Genomic DNA, 22,347 nt, shown 5'->3' on the forward strand with positions numbered 1-22,347 from the left:
TCAAAGAGCTATCTGCCTATGTTTTCCTCTAGGAGTTTTATAGCGTCCGGTCTTACGTTTAGGTCCTTAATCCATTTTGAGTTTATGCTTGTGTATGGTGTTAGAGTGTGTTCTAATTTCATTCTTTTCCATGTAGCTGTCCAGTTTTCCCAGCACCATTTATTGGAGAGACTGTCTTTTAACTATTGTATATTCTTGCCTACTTTGTCATAGATTTGTTAACCATAGTTGCGTGGGTTTATTTGTGGACTTTCTGTCCTGTTCATTGATCTATATTTCTGTTTTTGTGCCAGTACCATACTGTTATGATGATTGTAGCTTGTAATCTGAAGTCAGGGAGCCTGATTCCTCCAGTAGATGCCCTTGATTTAGAAAAAGTTACCCTGGTGGGGACAGTCGCATGTGTATGATAACATTGCCTGCATCCCAAACTGGACACAGTATTTTGATCCTGAAGAAGAAAATATTCTTAACATGGCAGAAGTGACCCTGGAAAATTCATCCAGCTGTCATTGGTCATCTGGATGACTGGTATTTATTCCAGGCAAAGTAGTATTTGAGGCCCTTGGCAATATCAGGGCTTCCTGTCATTATTGATAATAAATTTAGCAGTCCAGGAAGATAGTCCTTTTGAAGGGGGATCCCTCAAATTAACTTGAATTATCGGAAGTTATTTACCCTTTTCAAGCATACATCCTTCTTTCTAAGAAATCATGAGACATTTTCTAACACATAACTATTACTGTTTAAGAGTGAAAGAGGTAAACAACATGATTGCTAAATCCTCGAGTCAGTGCTGGCAGGCTTTTCCTAGCTATTAAGAAAAAATACAGCTTTCCCTTCCCCGTTGTTAACTTCTCACTTTCTAATATCTGTTTACCGGTTTCTGGGTTTCTTAGTCTTTGGTTCATGCCGCCTCCTGCCTGCTTTTCCGGGTGACTCACTGCTCATTAGCACCTGTCTCCAAGCAGGGCACAGCCAGGGATATGGAGGCCTGGGGTTCCACGGGCTCCCTTGCTCTCTGTTGGCTTCTCTAATGAAGAGTCATGTGGGGTGGATTGAAATCACAGTGTTAAAGAGTTTGGGGGTGATCTGTGAGGTTTTATTACTGAGGATATGCCTTTTCCATGATTGAAGTTGGCTGTGTCATCAGTGGGAAAATAGATAGTGGGTTATTGAGGCTCTTAGTTTTGAGTCTAAAGTTGGCCAGGTGACTAGCTACATGGCTTCTACCTGCAGTGACATCCCTGGTCCCTGTGGTTTTCCTGCAGGTCATGAAACGGGTGCGTACCGAGCAGATCCAGATGGCCGTGTCCTGCTACCTCAAGCGCCGGCAGTATGGGGATGCAGACGGCCCGCTGAAGCAAGGCCTGCGACTGTCACAGAGTGCTGAGGAGATGGCGGCCAACCTTGCAGGTACCACGCCCCAGGGACACACAGCCCCTCACCATCTAGGTCTGCTCAGAGCTGGCCCCTACTGTGGCCTCCCTCAAGCCCTGGGTGCTTCTTGCTGTACTGATGTTGTGTGTGATGTTTTCCTTCCAGAGGTGGGCCTGGATCTCTGGCCCCCTCTTGCATACCCCCTCCCCTCTCCCTGTGGCCCCACCCATAGAAGGCAGGCTTGAGGATGGACGAGTTCTTTGGGATCTGTGATTGGAAATGTGGCATGTGTTCCTGAGACTTTAAAACTTGTTTTGCTTTTGTTTGTTTTGAAATTGGATTTGGATTCCTTTTTAGACGATTTTCTTAAATCCATCCTGGAATAATAAACAGCTATTACTTAGCTGTTTTGTGAATGCAGGTGTTTGTTTTTGGGGGGGTTTTTGGTTTTTTGGTTTTTGTCTTTTCCAGGGCCGCACCTGCGGCATATGGAGGTTCCCAGGCTAGGGGTCTAATCAGAGCTGTAGCCGCCAGCCTACACCACAGCCACAGCAACGCCAGATCTAAGCTGCGTCTGTGACCTATACCACAGTTCACAATGCCGGGTCCCTCACCCACTGAGCGAGGTGACGGATCGAATCCGCAACCTCATGATTCCTAGTTAACCACTGAACCACTACGGGAACTACTGAATGCGGGCTTTTAATGTGATATTATTTTCTTATACTGATTCATGTACTGGAGATTTGGAACATTTTTTTTCTGAAGTGCTTTTAGGGTGATGATGGAAGTCTTAAGTGGTCAGGGGTGGGGTTTGAGGTGGCAGTGCTTGTCCAGTTCTGCCCATGCTAGACCCTCCCTCATCTTTCTTCCTATCCTCCCTGCTCTGAGTGTATTGTCTTCGCTGGAGGAAAAGAGGGATGGACATTGAGGACTCAGGTGTCCTTAGGGGAGTGGCTCCTGGCTCCCGCTGCCCTGGTGGAACCCAGCAGGTATCTTCCTCCTCATCTTCAGTGCCGCACCCCCTCAATCTCCCTCTTCTTCAGACCCTGTGGGTTACTCTCAACAAGAGCAGGACCATGTGATGCACTTGGAGTAGACTCATACACACCATACTAGGGTTACCCTTGACAAAAGCAGGGTCAGATGATATACTTGGGACAGTTTGATATACACCTTACTGGGGTTATGCCCTCAACAAGAGCAGGGCCAGGTGATGGACTTGAAATAGATTCATGCACACCATACTAGGGTTACCCTTGACAAAAGCAGGGTCAGATGATATACTTGGGACAGTTTGATATACACCTTACTGGGGTTATGCCCTCAACAAGAGCAGGGCCAGGTGATGGACTTGGAATAGATTCATGCACACCTTACTGTTTCTGGAAGGCTGGCCAATGTGCAGGACCAGAGGAATTCCTTCTCAACTTGCCCTCATAGTCTTTCTTAATCTCTTGATGCCCTGTGTTCATTAGAACCTGCGGACAGTAATCCTGTGCTGTAGTTGTTAGAAAATAGGAGCAAGCACTATAAAATTTGTGTTTTTGGTTATAATGGCTGATTAGGAGAGTCACTGTTTTTCTTGGAAAGCCACCAAGAAATGTGAGAAGCATGAAATGTAATTATCATAAGATTTTGTCCTAGGTGTCTTTCTTTTGAGTAATCTGAATAATTATGTCTTCATTCAGCAGACAGTCTTGGACGTCTGCTGTCGGCCAGGTGCTGAGAAGCTCCAGAAAGAGCTAAGATTTGATCCCAGCTCCTGAGGAGCTTAGCATCATGGTCGGGAAATGAGGCAGGTAAACCAGCACTTGTGGAGGGGGTGACGCAGTGAGTTCTGGGAAGGGGAGTGCTCAGGCCCTATAGGAACAAAGAAGATCGTCCACTAAGTTAGGCTGGCAGGTCAAGAAGGGCTTCCCAGAAGGTCTCATGGTTCCCAACATAAAGTCAGGGGTCAGCAAATTGTAGAAGGAATGAACTGAGTTTCTAAAGAATCGTTAGGAGCTCGTTGGGAAGCAAGTTGCTGGAGGGTATCCAAGTTATCAAATGTGGATTTTAGGATGGCCCTTGTGTCTGTGTTGCTGAGGGGAGGCCCAGATTAGAAGCAGGGAACTAGGCAGAAGGCATAGTGTGATCCGGGGAGAGGTGAGGTCAGCCTGCGCTGCAGAGTGGTCATGGGAATGATGAGGAGAGGGACTCGGGACAGGGCCCCTCCTGGCTGGGCAGCACAAAGGAGGCCCCATCCTCACCTGTGCAGCCTCCAGCATCTCCTCCTGCTTCTAGATGCCTCTGGGGTCTAGGGGGAACATTTACTGTCTTTGCACCTGTACCCACTTCACATTTTACATGGTGGTCCCTCGGCCCTGCTATGTTAATGACCACCGCTGCTCCCACCCTCCAACACCTGTCAGTGCTTCACCCCAAGTATTGAGAGAACGGTTCCTCTCAATCCTCAGCCACCTTCCCCCAGTTCTCTGCTTACCCCAAGCCAAAAGTGGGGATAGAATTTTGCTTCTCCGTTTAGAAAGCATAAACTCAGGAATGGAGATGAAGTATGTGTTACTAAACATTGAGACTCCAGCATTCCTTTTGCCTCTACTCAGAACACTGGCAACCAGGCACATGTTGTCCAGGGGGGATGAAAAGGCTTGTGCCTGTTGAGCCTGCTATGCCAACAGAAGAGACCTAGAGACACTGACACTGGGAAATTGCCATCTGGGTCTGCTTGGGTGCACACACCAAGTTCTCATCTGCTCTATGGTACCTCACTCCCAGATAGCTAGGGCCTCTCAGACCCTTGGAGAAACTACTGTACTTAATATGAAAGTGGAAAAGGAAAGAAGTGGTGAAAAGCAAACAGCAGATGAGTTCCCTGGTGGTGTAATGGATTAAGGATCCAGCATTGTCACTGCAGCAGCTTGAGTCACTGCTATGATGCTGGTTCTATCACTTGCCCCAGGAACTTCCACATGCTGCGGATGAGGCCAAAAAAAAAAAAAAAAACAAAGAAAAAAGAAAGAAGAAGAAGAACCAAACGACAGAGAAAAGAACACTTCAAAAATACCATCATTAATAGCCTTGAAACAAGAGAATGCTATTTTAAGAAAAGAAAGAACATTTAGATAAACACATGACAGTAAAACTGAAAAGTCAGTTTAAGGGTCAAAAGTTGAGAAAGCCTCCCAGAAAGTCAAAAAATTGAATATGGGAGAGAAGATGAAAGGATCATTTCAGAAGGTGTAGCCTCAAAACTGAGTCCCAGAAAGAGAAAATGGGAGGAAATCAACAAAATGATTCAAGGAAATTTCTCAGAGGTGAAAGACACTGGATTTCCAGGTGGCGGGGCCCACTAAGTGCCCAGCACAGCCTTTGAGAGTAGACCCATCTCAGGTTATGGAGTCTCCTGAGCTTGTGTGTGTGTCCTCCCTGGTCCAACTTAGTATCCTGTGCTTTGTACCTTCCCTTCTTGTGCTGCCATGTCATTGGGTATCAGGAAGGCGAGGAGATAGATGTATGTATTTAACCTGAAGCCTTAATATCCTTTGAAATTCTACAAAATGTCAGGTGCTGCTGGAGCCCCCTCAGCACCCCCTTCCATCCATCCTGTCACATGTTGGGCTAATGATTGTCTCTCCTGTCCTCATCTTTGTATCTTTTCCTCCTTAGTCCAATCAGAATCTGGTTGTGCCAACATAGTGTCTGCAGCCCCTTGCCAGGCAGAGCCCCAGCAATATGAAGTACAGTTTGGAAGGCTGCGGAATTTTCTTACTGGTGAGTACTCAGCACAAGCACCCTTTTCTTTCTAGGAAAGAGTGATACACATTTCCCTGAGAACCTGCCCTATTCCAGCTATGGTGTTAGGTAGCAGGGGTTCAAAGGTAGTTTAACACAGACCTTGCATTCAGGTGTATGGTGGGTTGGAATTTCTGAGGGACTTAAGTCAGGGGATTCAAGTTTGCAAGGGCTGGGGCTCTGGGTGTGTTACTCACTGTTTTGTCCATGGCCTGTGACACATGACAAGCAATTGTGACTTGTGTTGAATAAATAAGAAGCAGCTCATTCTGCTGCATAGGGAAGCATCCCTAAATGCAGCCGTTTTGAAATGTACATTGATGTCACTACTGGTGATGTAGTGCATCTCAAAATGGTCTTTCATCCTTACTTCCAAGAATGCAAGACAATAATCCTTGTGAATCAGAAGTTGCAATTTAGACCAGTTTGTGGATGGCATAACAACCATGGAAACACAGTCAGTAGATAACAGTAGACATGAGTTCTAATCAGTTTTTCTAATTCACTGTGTGAGTTTTAAAATTAATCACTTTTTTAAAAAATGGAGTCATTTAGCTTCTCTGGGACCTTTAGCTCCTCATACATAGTGTGAAGAAGGCTGTTCAAAGGCAAAACCAAGTGGTTTTGTCTAGTCCTAAGATGACTAATTATAATTTTAATGTTGGAGAGTTGATTACTATAGGAGAGACCATGTTGATTCTGGTTATTAAAGTCTTTTGTTGAGTACTTTCTTTATGCAAAACATCTTGAGGTATAAGAAACATAAAACTTTATCCTCAAAAGATGGAGAGTAATTAGCATGTATTAGTTAATAAAAAAAATTATAGTTAAAATATTTTTTCTTTCCGTATTTGAACAGTCCTCAGGTTAATTATGTTTAATAGCAAAGATGGATGTTAAGTGTTCAATATATAAACAAAAAAAACCCTTATTTTGTGTATTTAGAATTGTCCTAATTATAGCTGACCTTCATAATGGTTGGTATTTTAAAGTAAATGATCCAGGAGTTCCTGTCATGGCTCAGCAGTAATGAACCTGACTAGTATCCATGAAGACACAGGTTCGATCCCTGGCCTCGCTCAGTGGCTTAAGGATCACAGCAACTGTAGCTGGGCAAAATGACCAAACTGTTACAGGTTACAAAATAAAACCCTAGAGACGATTATTTTATCAGTCTCACGGTTGTTGAGTGATGGGATTCATAAGTAGAGAAAAGTCTGTTAAATTGTTATAAAAATGAAAAAGTCATGAAAATTATGGAGTTCCCACTCCATATTCGTGGCACAGTGGTTAATGACTAGGAACCATGAGGTTGCAGTTCACTCCCTGGCCTCGCTCAGTGGGTTAAGGATCCAGTGTTGCTGTGGCTGTGGTGTAGGCTGGCAGCTACAGCTCCGATTAGACCCCTAGCCTGGGAACCTCCAAATGCCGCAAGCACGGCCCTAGAAAAAATGGGAAAAGAGACCAAAAAAAAAGTCATGAAAATTAAAAGTTTAGGAAAAGTCTACTGTGTTTAAACTGGAAAAAAGAAATTCCATTAAGATCCTCGTATCATATGAATGTTAAATATCTCAGAACAGTGATCAGCTGTTTTCCATGTACACTAAAGATAAAGAAAAATTGGATTTATAAGAAGGATTTCTGGAGTTCCCGTTGTGGCTCAGCGGTTAATGAATCTGACTAACATCCATGAGCACACAGGTTCAATCCATGGCCTTGCTCAGTGGGTTAAGGATCCAGCGTAGCCATGAGCTGTGGTGTAGGTCGCAGGTGTGGCTTGGATCCTATGTTGCTGTGGCTGTGGTGTAGGCCGGCAGCTACAGCTCCAATTTGACCCCTAGCCTGGGAACCTCCATGTGCCGTAGGTTCAGCCCTAAAAAAGCAAAAAAATAAAAAGAAAAAAATGATTCATTTAGAGGTAAGCAAGAATCAGCATTGGTTTTGTTTTTGTTTTTTTTTAATCAGTTTTTAGGAAGTTGTTTTACTTGGTTTTTAAAATATTATATGATTATAATTTCTCTCATCAATTTAGTGATGAGGAAGCTTCACTCATTCAGCCTGAATTTCTGTGAGAGCTGACTGCACACAGCCTGGAAATGGCAGTAGATGTGTTGGAAGTGAGCCACACACTCCACATACTTAGGCTCTGAAACAGCTCTCGTCGTGGATGTGACCTCTTATTTCCATCATAAATGACGTTCACATGACTGTAGTAACATTACATAGATTTTTGTTTATAGTTTTAATCATTGAAGTATAGCTATAGCAAAATAGGCTCATTAGAATAATTTTATGTAGAGCCATGATGACTTTTTGCAGTGAAGAATTGATATATTTAATTGATCACTAATGACATTTATCCCAGTGCAAAGTTTTCTGTTCAGCTTTATCTCTTTGGGGAATTTTCTTATGGCACAGCAGGTTAAGAACCTGGCGTTGTCACTGCAGTGGCTTGGGTTGCTGCTGTGGCACAAGTTCGATCCCTGACCCGGGAACTTCTGCATATTGTGGGCATGGCTAAGGAGAAATTTATCTCTTTGGGCTCCTGATGTTTTTCTTAAATATTTGCCAGAGCTCATAATGTGGAATAGCTATGAGTCCCTTATATTTGATGTACTGTTTTCTTCCTAATATATGTACCTTTTTTATTTTCATCTCATGATTTCCTTTGCCCAGAACTTTACATTTCATTAAGTTGTAATCTATCAGCCTTTTCTTCCACAATTTCTTTTTTTTTTTTTTCTTTTTTGTCTTTTTGCCATTTCTTCGGCTGCTCCCGCGGCATATGGAGGTTCCCAGGCTAGGAGTCTAATCGGAGCCGTAGCCACTGGCCTACGCCAGAGCTACAGCAACACGGGATCCGAGCCGTGTCTGCAACCTACACCACAGCTCACGGCAACGCCGGATCCTTAACCCACTGAGCAAGGCCAGGGATGGAACCCGCAACCTCATGGTTCCTAGTCGGATTCGTTAACCACTGCGCCATGACAGGAACTCCCCACAATTTATCTTGGTTTAAAACTGAGAAAGATGTCTGTTAACTCTGTCTATAATTTAATTCTCTAATCCACTGGTCAGAGGTTGTTTTGAAGGGGTGAATATATACGTTTTTCCTTACAGACTGCTTTTCCTGGAACATTTTTCACTACTCTTCAGGTCTCTGAAGAGCAGTCAACCAAATCAAATAAATAACTTTCTGAAGCATCAAGATAAAATATAACATGTAGTCCTTAGTCTAAATTGGAAGTTACTCGTAACATAAAAGGAAGGCTACAAGTAACAGTTTTGGGGTTTTTTTTGTTTGGGGGTTTTTTTTTTGTCTTTTTTGTCTTTTTAGGGCCGCACCCACAGCATGTGGAGATTCCCAGGCTAGGGGTCTAATAGGAGCTACAGCTGCTAGCCTACACCAGAGCCATAGCAACACCAGATCCAAGCTGAATCTGCGACCTACACCACAGCAACACTGGATCCTTAACCCACTGAGTGAAGCCAGGGAGTGAACCCGCAACCTCATGGTTCCTACTCGGATTCGTTTCCACTGCGCCACGATGGGAACTCCTAAAAGTAACAGTTTTTAAATGAAATGTGAATATAGGAAAGTGTTTCCGTGGGGTCAGTGTGGATGGAGTCAGTTGCTGGATGTCGTGTCCATGGGAATTGCAATTGGAGTGACAGGAGAGGATGTAGATGGGGAGTCAGGGAAGGCCTCGCTGGGGAGTGGGAGGGTTCGGGCTGCAGGTAAAGGCAGGAGCACAAGACCAGAGATGGTGATTCTTTTTTCAGGAACAGTGAAGAAATTAGCTTTCCAACTAAAGATAAAGACAGGCAGAACTGAGGAAAGAAGTGACCACAAGCCTAGAAGTGTGACCCTTATCCTGTATGAGGGAGACAAGCCTTAGCGTGAATGCCTGTGAAGCATAAGTTGATAAGGGTGTTTGTGAGAGGGGTGATGGGAGGCCAGCCTGAGTTGTCCACCACAGGGTCTTGATTTCATGGTGAAAATAAATCAGGTGATACTTTTTACATTGTCCATGGCCTCCTGCCTGTAGCCAGCAGTGGGAGGATCTAAGAGGGATACGGGCTGCATCAGCTGCATGGAAGTACAGACCAAAGTCTGGAAGATGGCGATGCGTTTCTAGGGCTGTGGTGCCCTAAACATACTTCTCCAGAAGTTGGGCTCTAGAGGCTCTGTGAGCTCTCCTCACACAAAGAGGGAAGACAAGACTATGGGGTCAGTCACTCTGGATCTGAACCAGGGGACAGCTATGACTCTAGACCCAGCATGGGTATGAGGTGCCTGGCTCGAGAAGGCACACGCCATGTTGGTTCTCTAAAGCTTTGAGGACTGAGGGGAGGAAGAGGATCCCCCAGGGCAGGGACATGATCGGTCGGACCAGGCTCTGCTGTTTCAGAGCGAAGGACAGCATGCAATCTGCAGAGAAGGGCAAGGGAATGAGGACCAGTGGGCTCAGTGCTTAGTGTCACTTAGTGTCCTTTTCACAGCAGCTTCTGCAGACTCCGTGAAAAACCCCATTTTTCTCTATTTACCACCAGCAGCGTGGCACCAAATAGGCATTCCTTACACATTCAGTGGATAGATGGAAGGAAGGAAAAGCCCACTTTTCAGAGAATATGCTACTTTGTAATCAGATTACACATGTATAGATATGTATATTTGGCCACACCCCAAAGAACTTAAAGAAATACCAAAATCTGATTAGTCAGGGTTCTCCAGAGAAACAGAACCAGTAGAATGTATACAGAGAGAGATATCTAAGGAACTGACTGGTTCACATGATTGTGGAGGCAGGAAGTCAACATCTGCCAGAGGGTGGTCCCACAGGCTGGCACCTGGAGAGCCATAGTTCATGTCCAGAGATGTCTGCTGGCAGAATTTCCTCTTCTCTGAGGGAGGTCAGTCTTTGTTTTACTAAGACCTTCACCTGATTGGACGAGACCCACCCACTCTTGGAGGCATCACATACAGCCCTGTGCTTTTCTCTTTAGTTCATAACAAAGCTGCACACTTTTTTGAGCATTCTTGGTCACGTAGTTTTATGGTGTTAAATTCTCAAATTAATAAACGATTTAGTCTTAATGACATGAAAATGTTTTGTTTGTGAATTATCACTGCAGAAGAGAAGTTGTACTTTTTAACCAGTGAAATCAGAATGAGTACACTGACAGATATGGGACAGTTGTGGATGAACAGTGTCACTTAGCCTTGGGACATGCCAGCCCAGGTAGCTGGATCTGTTCATGAACCCATCACTGCAGCTGATGGGGAAAGAGTAATCACAAGACAGAGCACAAAGCTATGTGTCAGTACTTACTTTCTAAAGGCCATCCAGATAATTCTGATTTACTTGTGTTCATTTTTTTTTTTTAATGTTATTAAGTTTAAAAGTTTCTCGGTCTCCCAAGAATACATCTAAGGTCTCTCCAAGGTTTGAGGTACCCAGTTTGAGCAACACTGATGTGTTGGGGGAATTACTAACCTTAAAGACCTGGATACGAGCTACCAAATGGGTGTGAAAACAGGCAAATCTAACCTCTGGGCATTGGATTCCTGGCTTGCGGCTGATTCAGGCCACATTTGCTGGGCTGCAGCATTCATGCTCTTCCTTCCTTGGTCCACAGGCTTGGACTTCGGGTTTCCAGAATTCTGTGTTGGGCTTATACTTCAATCCATAGCCTCAGAGAGTAGGGTCCTGGTGAGGAGGGTCACCTGCCAGGCTCTCCAGAGGATGATATCAATTATAAAGCCCTCGCTTCTTTTCGTTGTAGACTCTGACTCCCAGCACAGCCACGAAGTGATGCCTCTCCTCTATCCCCTCTTTGTCTACCTCCATCTCAACCTGGTCCAGAACAGTGCGAAGAGCACGGTGGAAAGTTTCTACAGCCGCTTCCACGGGATGTTTCTGCAGAACGCCAGCCAGAAGGACGTCATCGAGCAGCTGCAGACCACGCAGACCGTCCAGGACATCCTGTCCAATTTCCGGCTACGGGCCTTCCTGGACAACAAGTACGTGGTCCGTCTCCAGGAGGACAGCTACAACTACCTTCTCCGCTACCTCCAGAGTGACAACAACGCCGCCCTGTGCCGGGTCCTCACCTGGCACATCCATCTGGACGTGCAGCCCGCCAAGAGGACAGACTACCAGCTCTACGCCAGTGGCGGCTCCTCCCGGGGTGAGGGCAGCGGCCTGGAGCCCACCGACATGCCGGCCCCCATCCTGCAGAATGAGGCCGCGCTAGAGGTCCTGCAGGAGAGCATTAAGCGCGTCAAGGATGGCCCACCCTCCCTCACCACCATCTGCTTCTATGCCTTCTATAACACCGAGCAGCTTCTGAACACAGCGGAGATCTCCCCAGAGAGCAAGCTGCTGGCGGCTGGCTTTGACAACTCCTGTATAAAGCTATGGAGTTTGCGCTCCAAGAAGCTCAAGCCAGAGCCCCATCGGGTAGATGTGTCCCGCATCCACTTGGCTTGTGATATCCTGGAGGAGGAGGTAGGAATATCAGTTTTCTTTCCTACACCTGCCTTCCTAGTGTCCTTAGAATATTCTTAGGACAAGCGACAGAGCTCGTGTAGAATGGGCTTCATTATTTCCCTCATTGTTTGGCTAACTCCAGACTCATGCCTTGTGATATAGCCAGTGAGTTCCTACCTGCACCCTACCTCGTGGAGAGGAAAACTATTTCTGTCTGAAATGTGGATGATGTTGCTAAGTCTAATTAAAGACCTTGAGCCAATATTGAGATCTATGTAAATGTGGGTGTGCATGTGTGCATGCACATTGTGATGTTGCCATTTCACCGTCTCATCAACAGTAAACGAGGGAGTTCCCGTCATGGCTCAGTGGTTAACGAACCCAACCAGGATCTATGAGGACGCAGGTTCGATCCTTGGCCTCACTCAGTGGGTTAAGGATCCGGTGTTGCCATGAACTGTGGTGTAGGTCACAGACTTGGCTTGGATCCTGCGTTGCTGTGGCTCTGGCGTAGGCTGGCGGCTACAGCTCTGATTTGACCCCTAGCCTGGGAACCTCCAAATACTGTGGGTGCAACCCTTAAAAAAAAAAAAAGGAAAGAAAAGGTAAATAAGAACATGGATTTCTCTCCACTCCCACCCACCCTGGGTGCTCTCAGCTTCTCGAGAGCGGCACACGTCCTCTGGCTTCACCCAGGATTCCCCATACCCCACTGTGAAAAGGATGCATGGTTGGCATTTCATCTAGTAGTCAGTGTAATGATCTGGTTTGCGTTGATTAGGGTAGTCAGGGCAAAGGGCAGGCCCAGCACCCTAGTTTCAGATCATTGACAATCACTGCCTCAGAAGAAACCTGAGCAAAAGAGACAGCAGTTGCACTTCCCAGAGTTATCGTCCCCAGAGAGTGACACCACCAAAGTTGTGGGCTAGATGTTTTTGTCATAGTACCACTGAAAATCACATGGCTTGGGCTGAAGTTACTTTAGATGGAAAATTCCTTGCACCAGGTGGAAAATGAATGAGTGAACAAAAAAAAAAAATCGCTTGAGTTAATTTCCAGTTGCTCATAAAGACATAAAGAATATTGGATATACAGGGAGTTCCCATCATGGCTCAGCAAAAACAGATCTTGACTAGTATCCAGGAGGATGCAGGTTTGATCCCTGGCCCCACTCAGTGGGTTAGAGATCCGGTATTGCCATGAGCCTGGTGCAGGTCACAGACATGGCTCAGATCTGGCATTGCTGTGGCATAGGCCAGCAGCTATAGCTCTGATTCAGCCCCTAGCCGGGGAACCTCCATATGTCACAGGTGTGGCCCTAAAAAGACCAAAAAAAAAAAAAAAAAAGGAGTTCCTGTTGTGGCGCAGTGGTTAACGAATCCGACTAGGAACCATGAGGTTGCGGGTTCGATCCCTGGCCTTGCTCAGTGGGTTAAGGTTCCGGCGTTGCCGTGAGCTGTGGTATAGGTTGCAGAGGCGGCTCATATCCCGGATCCCGGATCCCGAGTTGCTGTGGCTCTGGCATAGGCCGGCAGCTACAGCTCCGATTAGACCCCTAGCCTGGGAACCTCCATATGCCGCGGGAGCAGCCGAAGAAATGGCAAAAAGACAAAAAAAAAACATAAAAAACAAATGTTGGAGATACAAATTAAGCCTCTCTTTACCTATTCCGGTTTTCTGAGTCACTTTTTAGTTGTGTGGCCGTTGAGTCTTTATTTCTTACAACTAAGAGAATAAGAAGAGTTTGTTATGACGAGTAGAGTCTAAATTCCAGTACTCAAGTTTGGATTTCTGCAATTCTCTAGTGCCCTCCAAAATATTGTTCATTGTGTATGTACTTGAATTATCCAATTTCTCTTTTTCTCGCAGACAGTTCTAGCCTCTTAGGGGTTCTTCACATACAACTAAGTGATACTGTCCTCATTTACTTTCAATTTTCTAGTTTAGTAGTTCCCATTGTGGCACAGCGGAGACAAATCTGACTAGGAACCATGAGGTTTCAAGTTCGCTCCCTGGCCTCCCTCAGTGGATTAAGGATCTGGTGTTGCTGTGAGCTGTGGTGTAGGTCGTAGATGCAGCTCGGATCTGGCGTAGGCCGGTGGCTACAGCCCCAATTAGACCCCTAGCCTGGCAACCTCCATATGCCGCAGGTGTGGACCTAAAAAGACAAAAGACAAAAAAAAAGTGAAAAAAAAATTATTCCTACTAACCTTATTAGCTTTGGTAACCCTGAGTTTGGGGGTTGGTCTAGGCATTAAAAAATAAGATCAAGTTCCGTTGTGGCTCAGCACTAACAATCCGACTAGAATCCATGAGGATGATATGGGGTCAGTCCCTGGCCCTGTTCAGTGGGTTAAGGATATGGCATTGCCATGAGCTGTGGTTTAGGTGGCAGATGCAGCTGAGGTCTAGCATTGCTGTGGCTGTGGTTTAGGCCGGCAGCTGCAGCTCCAATTTGACCCCTAGCCCGGCAACTTCCATATGCCACAGGAATGGCCCTAAAAAGAAAAAAGCAAAAAAATAAGATAAAGAAAGATAGTAAAGATAGAAAGATGTAAAGAACATTAGACAAAAATAAAGAATGTTAAGAGTATGCCTGGCTGCAAGTGAAAACTAGCTCTGTGCCTTGTTCTGCTCACATTCTGCATGTATCTGAAGACCTTGGGGTGAGGAGGGACACAGTGAATTCTGGAATTGACAGAAGTTCAGTGTGGCTGGAGTGGGCACTGGCACGGGAGTAGCAGGTCTGGAGAAGGAGCCCGGTGGGTGGGCCAGACAGCAGCTCAGTGCCCGAGTGGCAGAGGGGCTTGCTGGGAGGAAGGGGCAAGGAGGGCATTTGTGTCTCAGCTGAGTGGCTGGTGGGGAGGTGCCATCCACCTCAAGGAAACAGGATGTCAGGGGTGGTGGTTTTGTCTGTCTTTTTGGCTCATTTATCATTATTTGTATTAGTGCTATAAATTCTAGCCTCTGCCCTCCTTGAGAACGACTTTTCAATTTTAGACTAAAATTGAGACCTTCCTCAACTTTAGTTTAAAAGTTGAGTTTCCTGGAGTTCCCGTCGTGGCGCAGTGGTTAACGAATCCGACTAGGAACCATGAGGTTGCGGGTTCGGTCCCTGCCCTTGCTCAGTGGGTTAACGATCCGGCATTGCCATGAGCTGTGGTGTAGGTTGCAGAGGCGGCTCAGATCCAGCGTTGCTGTGGCTCTGGCATAGGCCGGTGGCTACAGCTCCAATTCGCCCCCTAGCCTGGGAACCTCCATATGCTGCGGGAGCGGCCCAAGAAATAGCAACAACAACAACAACAACAACAAAAGACAAAAAGACAAAAGACAAAAAAATAAATAAATAAAAGTTGAGTTTCCTGTTTGGGATTTCTATACCCAGCACCACCACCACCACTTAACCTCACCCCCACTCATTTTGTCACAGCAGTTTGGGGAAAGTTTTCTTTTTGGTTTCTGACAAGGAGGATTTCAGGGGAAAGCAAGCTATAAATTAGTTCTGAGGGTTGGTTTTTAATGTTTCTTCAATGAGAACTTGGAGTTTCTTTTTCCATATAGACTTCACAATTAAAATTGAAAGTATTAATTCAGAGGTCAAAAACTCACATGCCTATAGAAGCCAAGCAGGTAAAAGTAAATGATGAAACACCTTGATCAGAGAGGTAGTGGGAAATAGGAAGCACTGTGTAAACCAAAATAAAAAGCCAGTTTGCCGTCTCTGCTTTAATATTTGGGAAGCAATAAATTAGTGGATAAGGTGTTTTACTAGGTGTTTAAAACAGTGGTCAGACAAGCAATTCATTTCTAGGTCTATACCCAGGAGAACTGTATACATACATCCACGCAAAAACTTGTACACAGATGTTCACAGCATTATTTGTAGTAGGTAGCACGCGGAGACATCCCATGTGTCCTTCAGCTGATGAATGAATAAAAAAGGTAATATATCTATACATTGGAATATGATTCACTATTAAAAGAGTGAAGCTACATGGTACACAACATATGCTGTAATGTGGGTGAACCTTGGAAACATTGTGCAAAATAGAAGAAGCTGGTCACAAAGAACCACGTGTCCTATGATTCCATTTATGGGAAACACTCAGAACAGGCACAGCCACAGGGACAGAAAGTAGACTAGTGGTCACCAGGGGCTGGGCACAGGTGACTGGGGGGTTACTGCTGATAGTACAGGGTTTGTTTTTGAGGTGATGAAAATGTTCTGTACTGGATACTATTGATATTTGCACAACTCTGTGAATATACTAAAAACCATTGAATTATTCACTTTAAGAAGAGTGAATTTTAGGAGTACCTTCTGTGGCGTGGTGGGTTAAGGATCCGACTGTGTCAACTCTGGTCACCACAGAGATGCATGTTCATTCCCTGGCCCAGCACAGTGGGTTAAAGATCTGGCATTGCTGTAGCTGTGGAGTAGGTCACAACTGTGGCTAAGATTCAGTTCCTGGCCCAGGAACTCCATGTGCTGGGGGTGTGGCCAAAAAAAAATGAATTTTATAGTATGTGATTTATAACTCATTAAAAAAAAATAAAAAAACAGTAACTATAAGCACCTATGTGAGTATAATACTACACTGAATACAATGAGTTACAGCACTGCTCTGCAGCTCTGTTGTGTCCACTCGAGGATCATCTGGATTAGCCCCTGAAATTGTTCTCAGGCCCAACCAGGCTTCTTCTGTCATTCCAGTACTGGAAGCCTCCTCCTGGCGGAGACACACAGGCTAGTGAGAGGGCCTGCAAACCCCATCCAGCCTCCACCCCCTAGATCCAACTTTCACCCTTGTGATTGGCAGCTCTGTGTTTTAATATTTGAGCAACATGGCAAACCTCAGGTACCAGCTGGAGGATTTGCCCTTCTGTCCAGTTGCATGAATAGGACAACAGAACAGCACCTATATTCAGTTCATATAATGATCGGTCATTCTTTCCCTAATCCTGTACTCTAAATGTGAAAAGTACAGTCAGGATCGTCACTAGTATTCAGTTCTGTACTATGTGCATAAAAGTGTTGTTTAGATCCGTGCTGGCCAAAAGGAATGTAAGGTGAGCCGTATATGTATGTGTAATTTAAAATTGTCTAGTACTGACACTAAAAGTAAAAAAAAATGGTCTGAGTTCCCGTCATGGCTCAGTGGTTAACGAATCCAACTAGGAACCATAAGGCTGCGGGTTCGATCCCTGGCCTTGCTCAGTGGGTTAAGGATCTGGCAGTGCCATGAGCTGTGGTGTAGATTGTAGACTCGGCTCGGATCTGGTGTTGCTGTGGCGCTGGTGTAGGCCGGTGGCTTCAGCTCTGATTGGACCTCTAGCCTGGGAACCTCCATATGCCTCAGATGCGGCCCTAGAAAAAGACAAAAAGAAGGGAAAAAAAAAAAAAGAAATGGTCAAAGTTAATTTTAATAAAGTATTTTATGCAGTCCAGTATGGCCAAAATATTATCATCTCAACATGTAAGCAATATTTTTTAAAGTACTAATGAAGTCTGTTGCATTCTCCCTTTTTGTCCTAAAGCTCAAGAGTTCAGTGTGTCTTTTATATTTGCAGCACTCGTCCATTCACACTAGCCTGTTTCTGTCCTCGACCAGGCCGCTGTCACCACTCAGACAGCTAGCAGTGTCTCACTGCCACGCCCAGCCATATTTAATTTCCTTCAGTTTCATTAGTAGTTCATTGGGGAACAGCCCGAGGCTAAATTTCAGATCCCACAGTACCCCTAATCTAGGAAAAACTGCATAGGGAGCTGGGGCCCTTGGAACATTGTAGTGCAGAAGCAGACGTCATAGCAAGTCAGATATTCAGGTACTCCCTGGTCTAAAGCAGGGCCCACAGGCTCTAGTATAGAGGCTCATGTTTGCAAATCTCTTTGTCCTTGTTTCTCTTATTCTTTTAAAATTTCTATTTTAGGCATATTTTATCATGTACATAATAGAGTTTATTATTACATGAATATCCTTTACAGATTTTTAAAAATTCCTATTTGGGCTGCATGTGGGATGCATCCCAAATAGGATTTTACAGTGGGGTGTTCAGACGGTTGTAGGGACTTTGGGGTGTTGTCCTTTTAGCATGGGGTGGGGGGCTGAGGGATTGGGCATGTGTACATCTGCTGCTGGTTCAGTCTTTCAGCTCAGCTGTGCTGAGGCCCTTGTGGGACTGGGTTGAGCCACAGAAGAAGATGTGGCCAGGCTATTTTAAGCTGTGGTCCTGGCAAGCAGCTGATAGGGATAGCCAGCAGAAATGCTCTGGTTTCCCCATTTCTTGGTTTATGGAGTCACCCAGGCACTTTTCCTCAGGCTAAGGACAGTGGTGGGCACCCCTCGGAAGTGCATCCTGACTCCTGGTGCAGCTTCCTCTCTCCACCCAGAGGCCCCACTAAGAAGGTGAAAACCCATGTCTGTAACTTCCTGCTCCAGTGTAGACCAATTAAGCCTCAGAGATAGTAATGTGCCCTTTAATCCGCTGTTGACTTTCAGAGAATCTTTTGTGTAATCCATCTGGGGAGGGGGGGTTCTGCCCCACAGCTCTTATATCAACTCTCTGGGGTAGAGCAGTGAGTCATTCTTGAAATTTGAAAGTGTTGTCATAACCTCTCTGGAAAGGAAAATTACTGATATTCTTGGTAACACTCAGTAGACCCTTAAGCTCCCAAATGCTTGAGATTTTTCAGTGTTGAGTCTGGAATAGCCATTTTGTATGTTCATGGACATCGATGTTTCTTTTTTCTCAACTATTCTCAAATATGTACACATGGAGGTGTTCATTCTATTTTGAATTTAATAGTTCTAAATAGAAGTTAAAAAGATTCCCTTTTCTTGTACAAAGGCTCACAAAAATAGTTCTTTCTTAGCCAACAAAGCCAATTGGTTCAAGTAGCTTCATCTTACTCCTTATTCTTCTAGTGTTTAATTAAAACTCAATTTATGCATTCCAAGTTGGAGACAGCCGTAGTTTTGAGCAGCTTGTCTGTGAGAGAAGGAAGGGAAAATGGATTTGAACACAGATGGTGTACTTGTGGGGAGAGGAAGAGATGGGGACTTCCCCCAGTGTCATGAATCCTCTTTTATGTCCCCACATGTAGAAATTTATTTCCAAGAATCACATGAGTCACTTGGCTCTGTTTAAGCAATTCTGAATTCATGCCTCATTTGTTACTTTGGGAAAAGATTTGAGACCCTCCAGAAAGTCAGATTGAAAACTTTTATATGTTTTGGGACACCAGCAGTTTTTGCCTGGTCATAGGGTCTGAGTGTAATTTATTGATAATTGCATCTTTCTGCTTACTACTGATTCTGATATATCCAGGTTTTATTTTTGGCTAAACATCCCCAGTGGTTCTGTACAGCTTTTGAAGTGAAACCATGTCTGCCTTCATCAGCGACCCGAGTTGTAGGAGTGACAAACTTGTCAGTTTTTCCTAATGGACCAGAAACAGGGACCAGTGTGGCCTCCACAGCAGCCGAGACTGACAGGTCAAGACCTGCCTATAGAGTAGAGGATCTAAGAACATAAATTCAAAAGTAGATCCTTTCAAGTGACATGTATCAGAACAATCAGTGGAAGTTACCCTAAGCTACCTTTTGGTCGGCTTTTGGAATCTGTTCTCCACCTAGGAGTAAGGGCCACAGTCCATACTCAGCAGTAACAGCCTGCATTTCTGTACCTTTTGATTTGATAAAAAATCAAATCAGTCTTGGCTTCAAGATGAATTGAAGGAAAGTAACCTGTGAGTTATACAAGATGTGCTACTTGGTTATGCAGTTAGGAATCAGTTCTGGGGTCCCCCTTGAAGGCAGAGTCTTTGCCGGGCCAGTGCTACTTCCCAAGCAAGCCTTTTGTTTCTGGAGTTAGGTTTTCCATGGCAAACATTAAACATTCTTTTCTTATGTGCTCATCCCCCCATGTTCCCAGGATGATGAGGACGATGACGTGGGCACGGAGATGAAGGTCCTGCGGGGACACTGTGGGCCAGTGTACAGCACGCGGTTCCTCGCGGACAGCTCAGGGTTGCTCTCCTGCTCTGAAGATATGTCCATCCGATACTGGGACCTGGGCAGCTTCACCAACACTGTGCTGTACCAGGGCCACGCCTACCCAGTGTGGGATGTGGACATTAGCCCATACAGCCTGTACTTCGCCAGCGGCTCCCACGACCGCACAGCCAGGCTGTGGTCCTTCGATCGGACGTACCCACTGCGGATCTACGCCGGGCACCTGGCCGATGTGGACTGCGTCAAGTTCCACCCCAACTCAAACTACTTAGCCACGGGCTCCACTGACAAGACCGTCCGGCTGTGGAGCGCGCAGCAGGGGAACTCGGTGAGGCTCTTCACCGGCCACCGAGGCCCCGTGCTCTCTCTGGCCTTCTCCCCCAATGGAAAGTACTTGGCGTCGGCAGGCGAGGACCAGCGTCTGAAGCTGTGGGACCTGGCATCTGGGACCCTCTTCAAAGAGCTGCGAGGCCATACAGACAACATCACCAGCCTCACCTTTAGCCCTGACAGCAGCTTGATCGCGTCAGCATCCATGGACAATTCAGTGCGTGTCTGGGACATCCGGAACACGCACTGCAGCGCGCCCACCGATGGCTCCTCCAGCGAGCTGGTGGGCGTCTACACCGGCCAGATGAGCAACGTGCTGAGCGTGCAGTTCATGGCCTGCAACCTCCTGCTGGTGACCGGAATCACACAAGAAAATCAGGAACATTGATTTTGTAGCTGATGGAACGGACTGGGGCGAGGCTAGGGCTCCAGACGGAATCTTAGAACAGACTGATGGAATCACTGGCTGACTGTGAAAGGCTCCCCACTTCCCTGCTCCTGCAGATTTCCCAAGCTCACCACCCACCCTTCGCTCAGCCCCCAAGTGTCAGAGGTCAGGGGGAGGAAGGGTGGTGATCAAGAGCATGGGGTCAAGAATCACGAAGATCACCCTATGTCCACATGTGCCACTGCTGCCACCACCCCCACCACCCCTGCCCCCACCAGTGTCTGCTCGTTTTCTGTCTGTGGAGCCAAGATGCCGCTCACCTGCTGGGGCTGTGCTTGGTCCGAGGGTGTTTGCCCGGCCACCAGCAGCAGTGCTGCAGGGTCACTGGGCGGAGGGGACTCTATCTGGGTAGGAACGTGGGCGGGGGTCTAGGAAAGGGGGCGGGGCCATCCTGGCAAATGTCTTTCCTTTTCCGTGATTATAGAGAACCAGGATTTTTATTATTGTTATTATAATTATAATTATTATTATTATTGAGAAGAGGAAACCTAGCACTGGCAGAGAGGCCCTTCTCTGCTCTCATCTTTCAGGTTTTACTCCTGGCACTGGCTGTGATACTTGGAATTTTGAGGTTCAGGGAACTCAGAGAATTTGGTATAACACAGTGTATTGGGAGAAAGGGAACATTTCTGGGTGACAGACTGATCACTGAGCTGACATGTTTCCAGAAATGGTGGGTGGATTTGATTGGAAAAGTCGGGCTCCTGCAGCGATGGTGGGAAAGAAAGTCTTCATGGCTGCACTTCTTTTAACAGTTCTCTCCCCTGAAAGGACAGATTGTAGTAAAGAAATGAAAATAATTTGAAGTGATAAGTCAAAAGATAGAATTAGAAAATGTTGAATTTCCAAGTGATTCAGAGGTGTGGCTCTTCCAGCGTCTTTTTCTCCCGAGGTCGTCCCTCCCACCTCCTGCTTTGCAATTGCAGTTTAATGAACACTCTGTGAAACAAATGCTAAATATGAACACACGCATATAAAACTATGCTCTGAGGATAAAGCAGCTTATAATTTGTGGGAAAAGGATTAAATATTTCTGTTTTCTGAAAAGAGTTATTTTGTATTTTGTTTTCTATTAAAATGTATTTAGTTTCAAAAAAAAAAAAAAAAGGTGTTGGCCTCTCTTTTAAACTGAGGGCAGGAGAGTGTGTGGCCGTCCCAGGGAGGCACCTGGCCACCTCTTCAAGACAACAGTGCTGCGGAGGCCAGCCTCCCCAGAGGTGCACAGTTACATCCTGCTGTTCCGTTCAGTTTGCTTCATGATTCTGCTTGGCAGTCACATGGGTTTTCAACAGCATTTCATACTTTTTATGCCTCCAAGATTGCCAGTGCTGACCAGAGACAGCATGTGTTTCTATCTAGAGTCATCTGCTGAGCTCCTACTTCAGTTTTCTTTAAAGAGCCTATTATAAAATCTCTACGGTGCATGAGAAAGGAGTCATTGACTCAAACCATTTATGGAACCATTCCAGGTAAAGGACTCCTAATTTTCTGTGGTGCAACAGGTCCTGTGGCATCGCTGCAGCACCAGGACACAGGTCCCATCCTGGCCCAGCACAGCAGATTAAAAGATTTGGTGTTGCCACAGCTGTGGCATAGGTTGCAACTGCAGCTCAGATCTGATCCCTGGCCCTGGAATTCCATATGCCACAGGGCAGCCAAAAAAGAAAAAAAAATAAAAACAATTTTCTGGCAAGGACACCAAGATGTATCAGGAAATTAAAAAGGAAGATAAGAATCTAATTTTTTTTTTTTACTTGAGGCTGAGATGTCAATTAACAGGAAATGTTTCTTTTTCATAAAAGTCCATATATTTGAGACATTGTAAATAGAATCTTTGGCAACCTAGCCAGACAGTATCACCGTTCACATGGTCTGCTGGTAAAGC

The 22,347-nt window shown here is 45.6% G+C and overlaps 1 protein-coding gene across 4 annotated transcripts in view; it reads left to right on the forward strand.

Annotated features, from left to right (window-relative positions):
- Positions 1-21,569, forward strand: part of TAF5L (TATA-box binding protein associated factor 5 like) — a 31,897-nt gene extending 10,328 nt beyond the window's left edge. For 2 of the 4 annotated variants that reach the window (XM_013983234.3, XM_005670983.4), the window contains exons 2-5: positions 1,272-1,416; positions 5,050-5,154; positions 10,963-11,687; positions 19,605-21,569. In XM_013983234.3, coding sequence (XP_013838688.1) covers positions 1,275-1,416; positions 5,050-5,154; positions 10,963-11,687; positions 19,605-20,402 — 1,770 coding nt within the window. In that variant the 5' untranslated portion in view covers positions 1,272-1,274 and the 3' untranslated portion in view covers positions 20,403-21,569. The remainder of the gene's footprint in view (positions 1-1,271; positions 1,417-5,049; positions 5,155-10,962; positions 11,688-19,604) is intronic. The other 2 variants (XM_084996882.1, XM_084996881.1) reach the window with 1 other exon arrangement.
- Positions 21,570-22,347: the final 778 nt, after the last annotated feature.

This window comes from Sus scrofa, chromosome 14, assembly GCF_054392235.1.
Source record: "Sus scrofa isolate SSC_HxYL_T2T_F1_AM1 chromosome 14, Sscrofa_HxYL_maternal_Yorkshire_Landrace_v2.0, whole genome shotgun sequence".
Lineage (NCBI taxonomy): Eukaryota > Metazoa > Chordata > Mammalia > Artiodactyla > Suidae > Sus > Sus scrofa.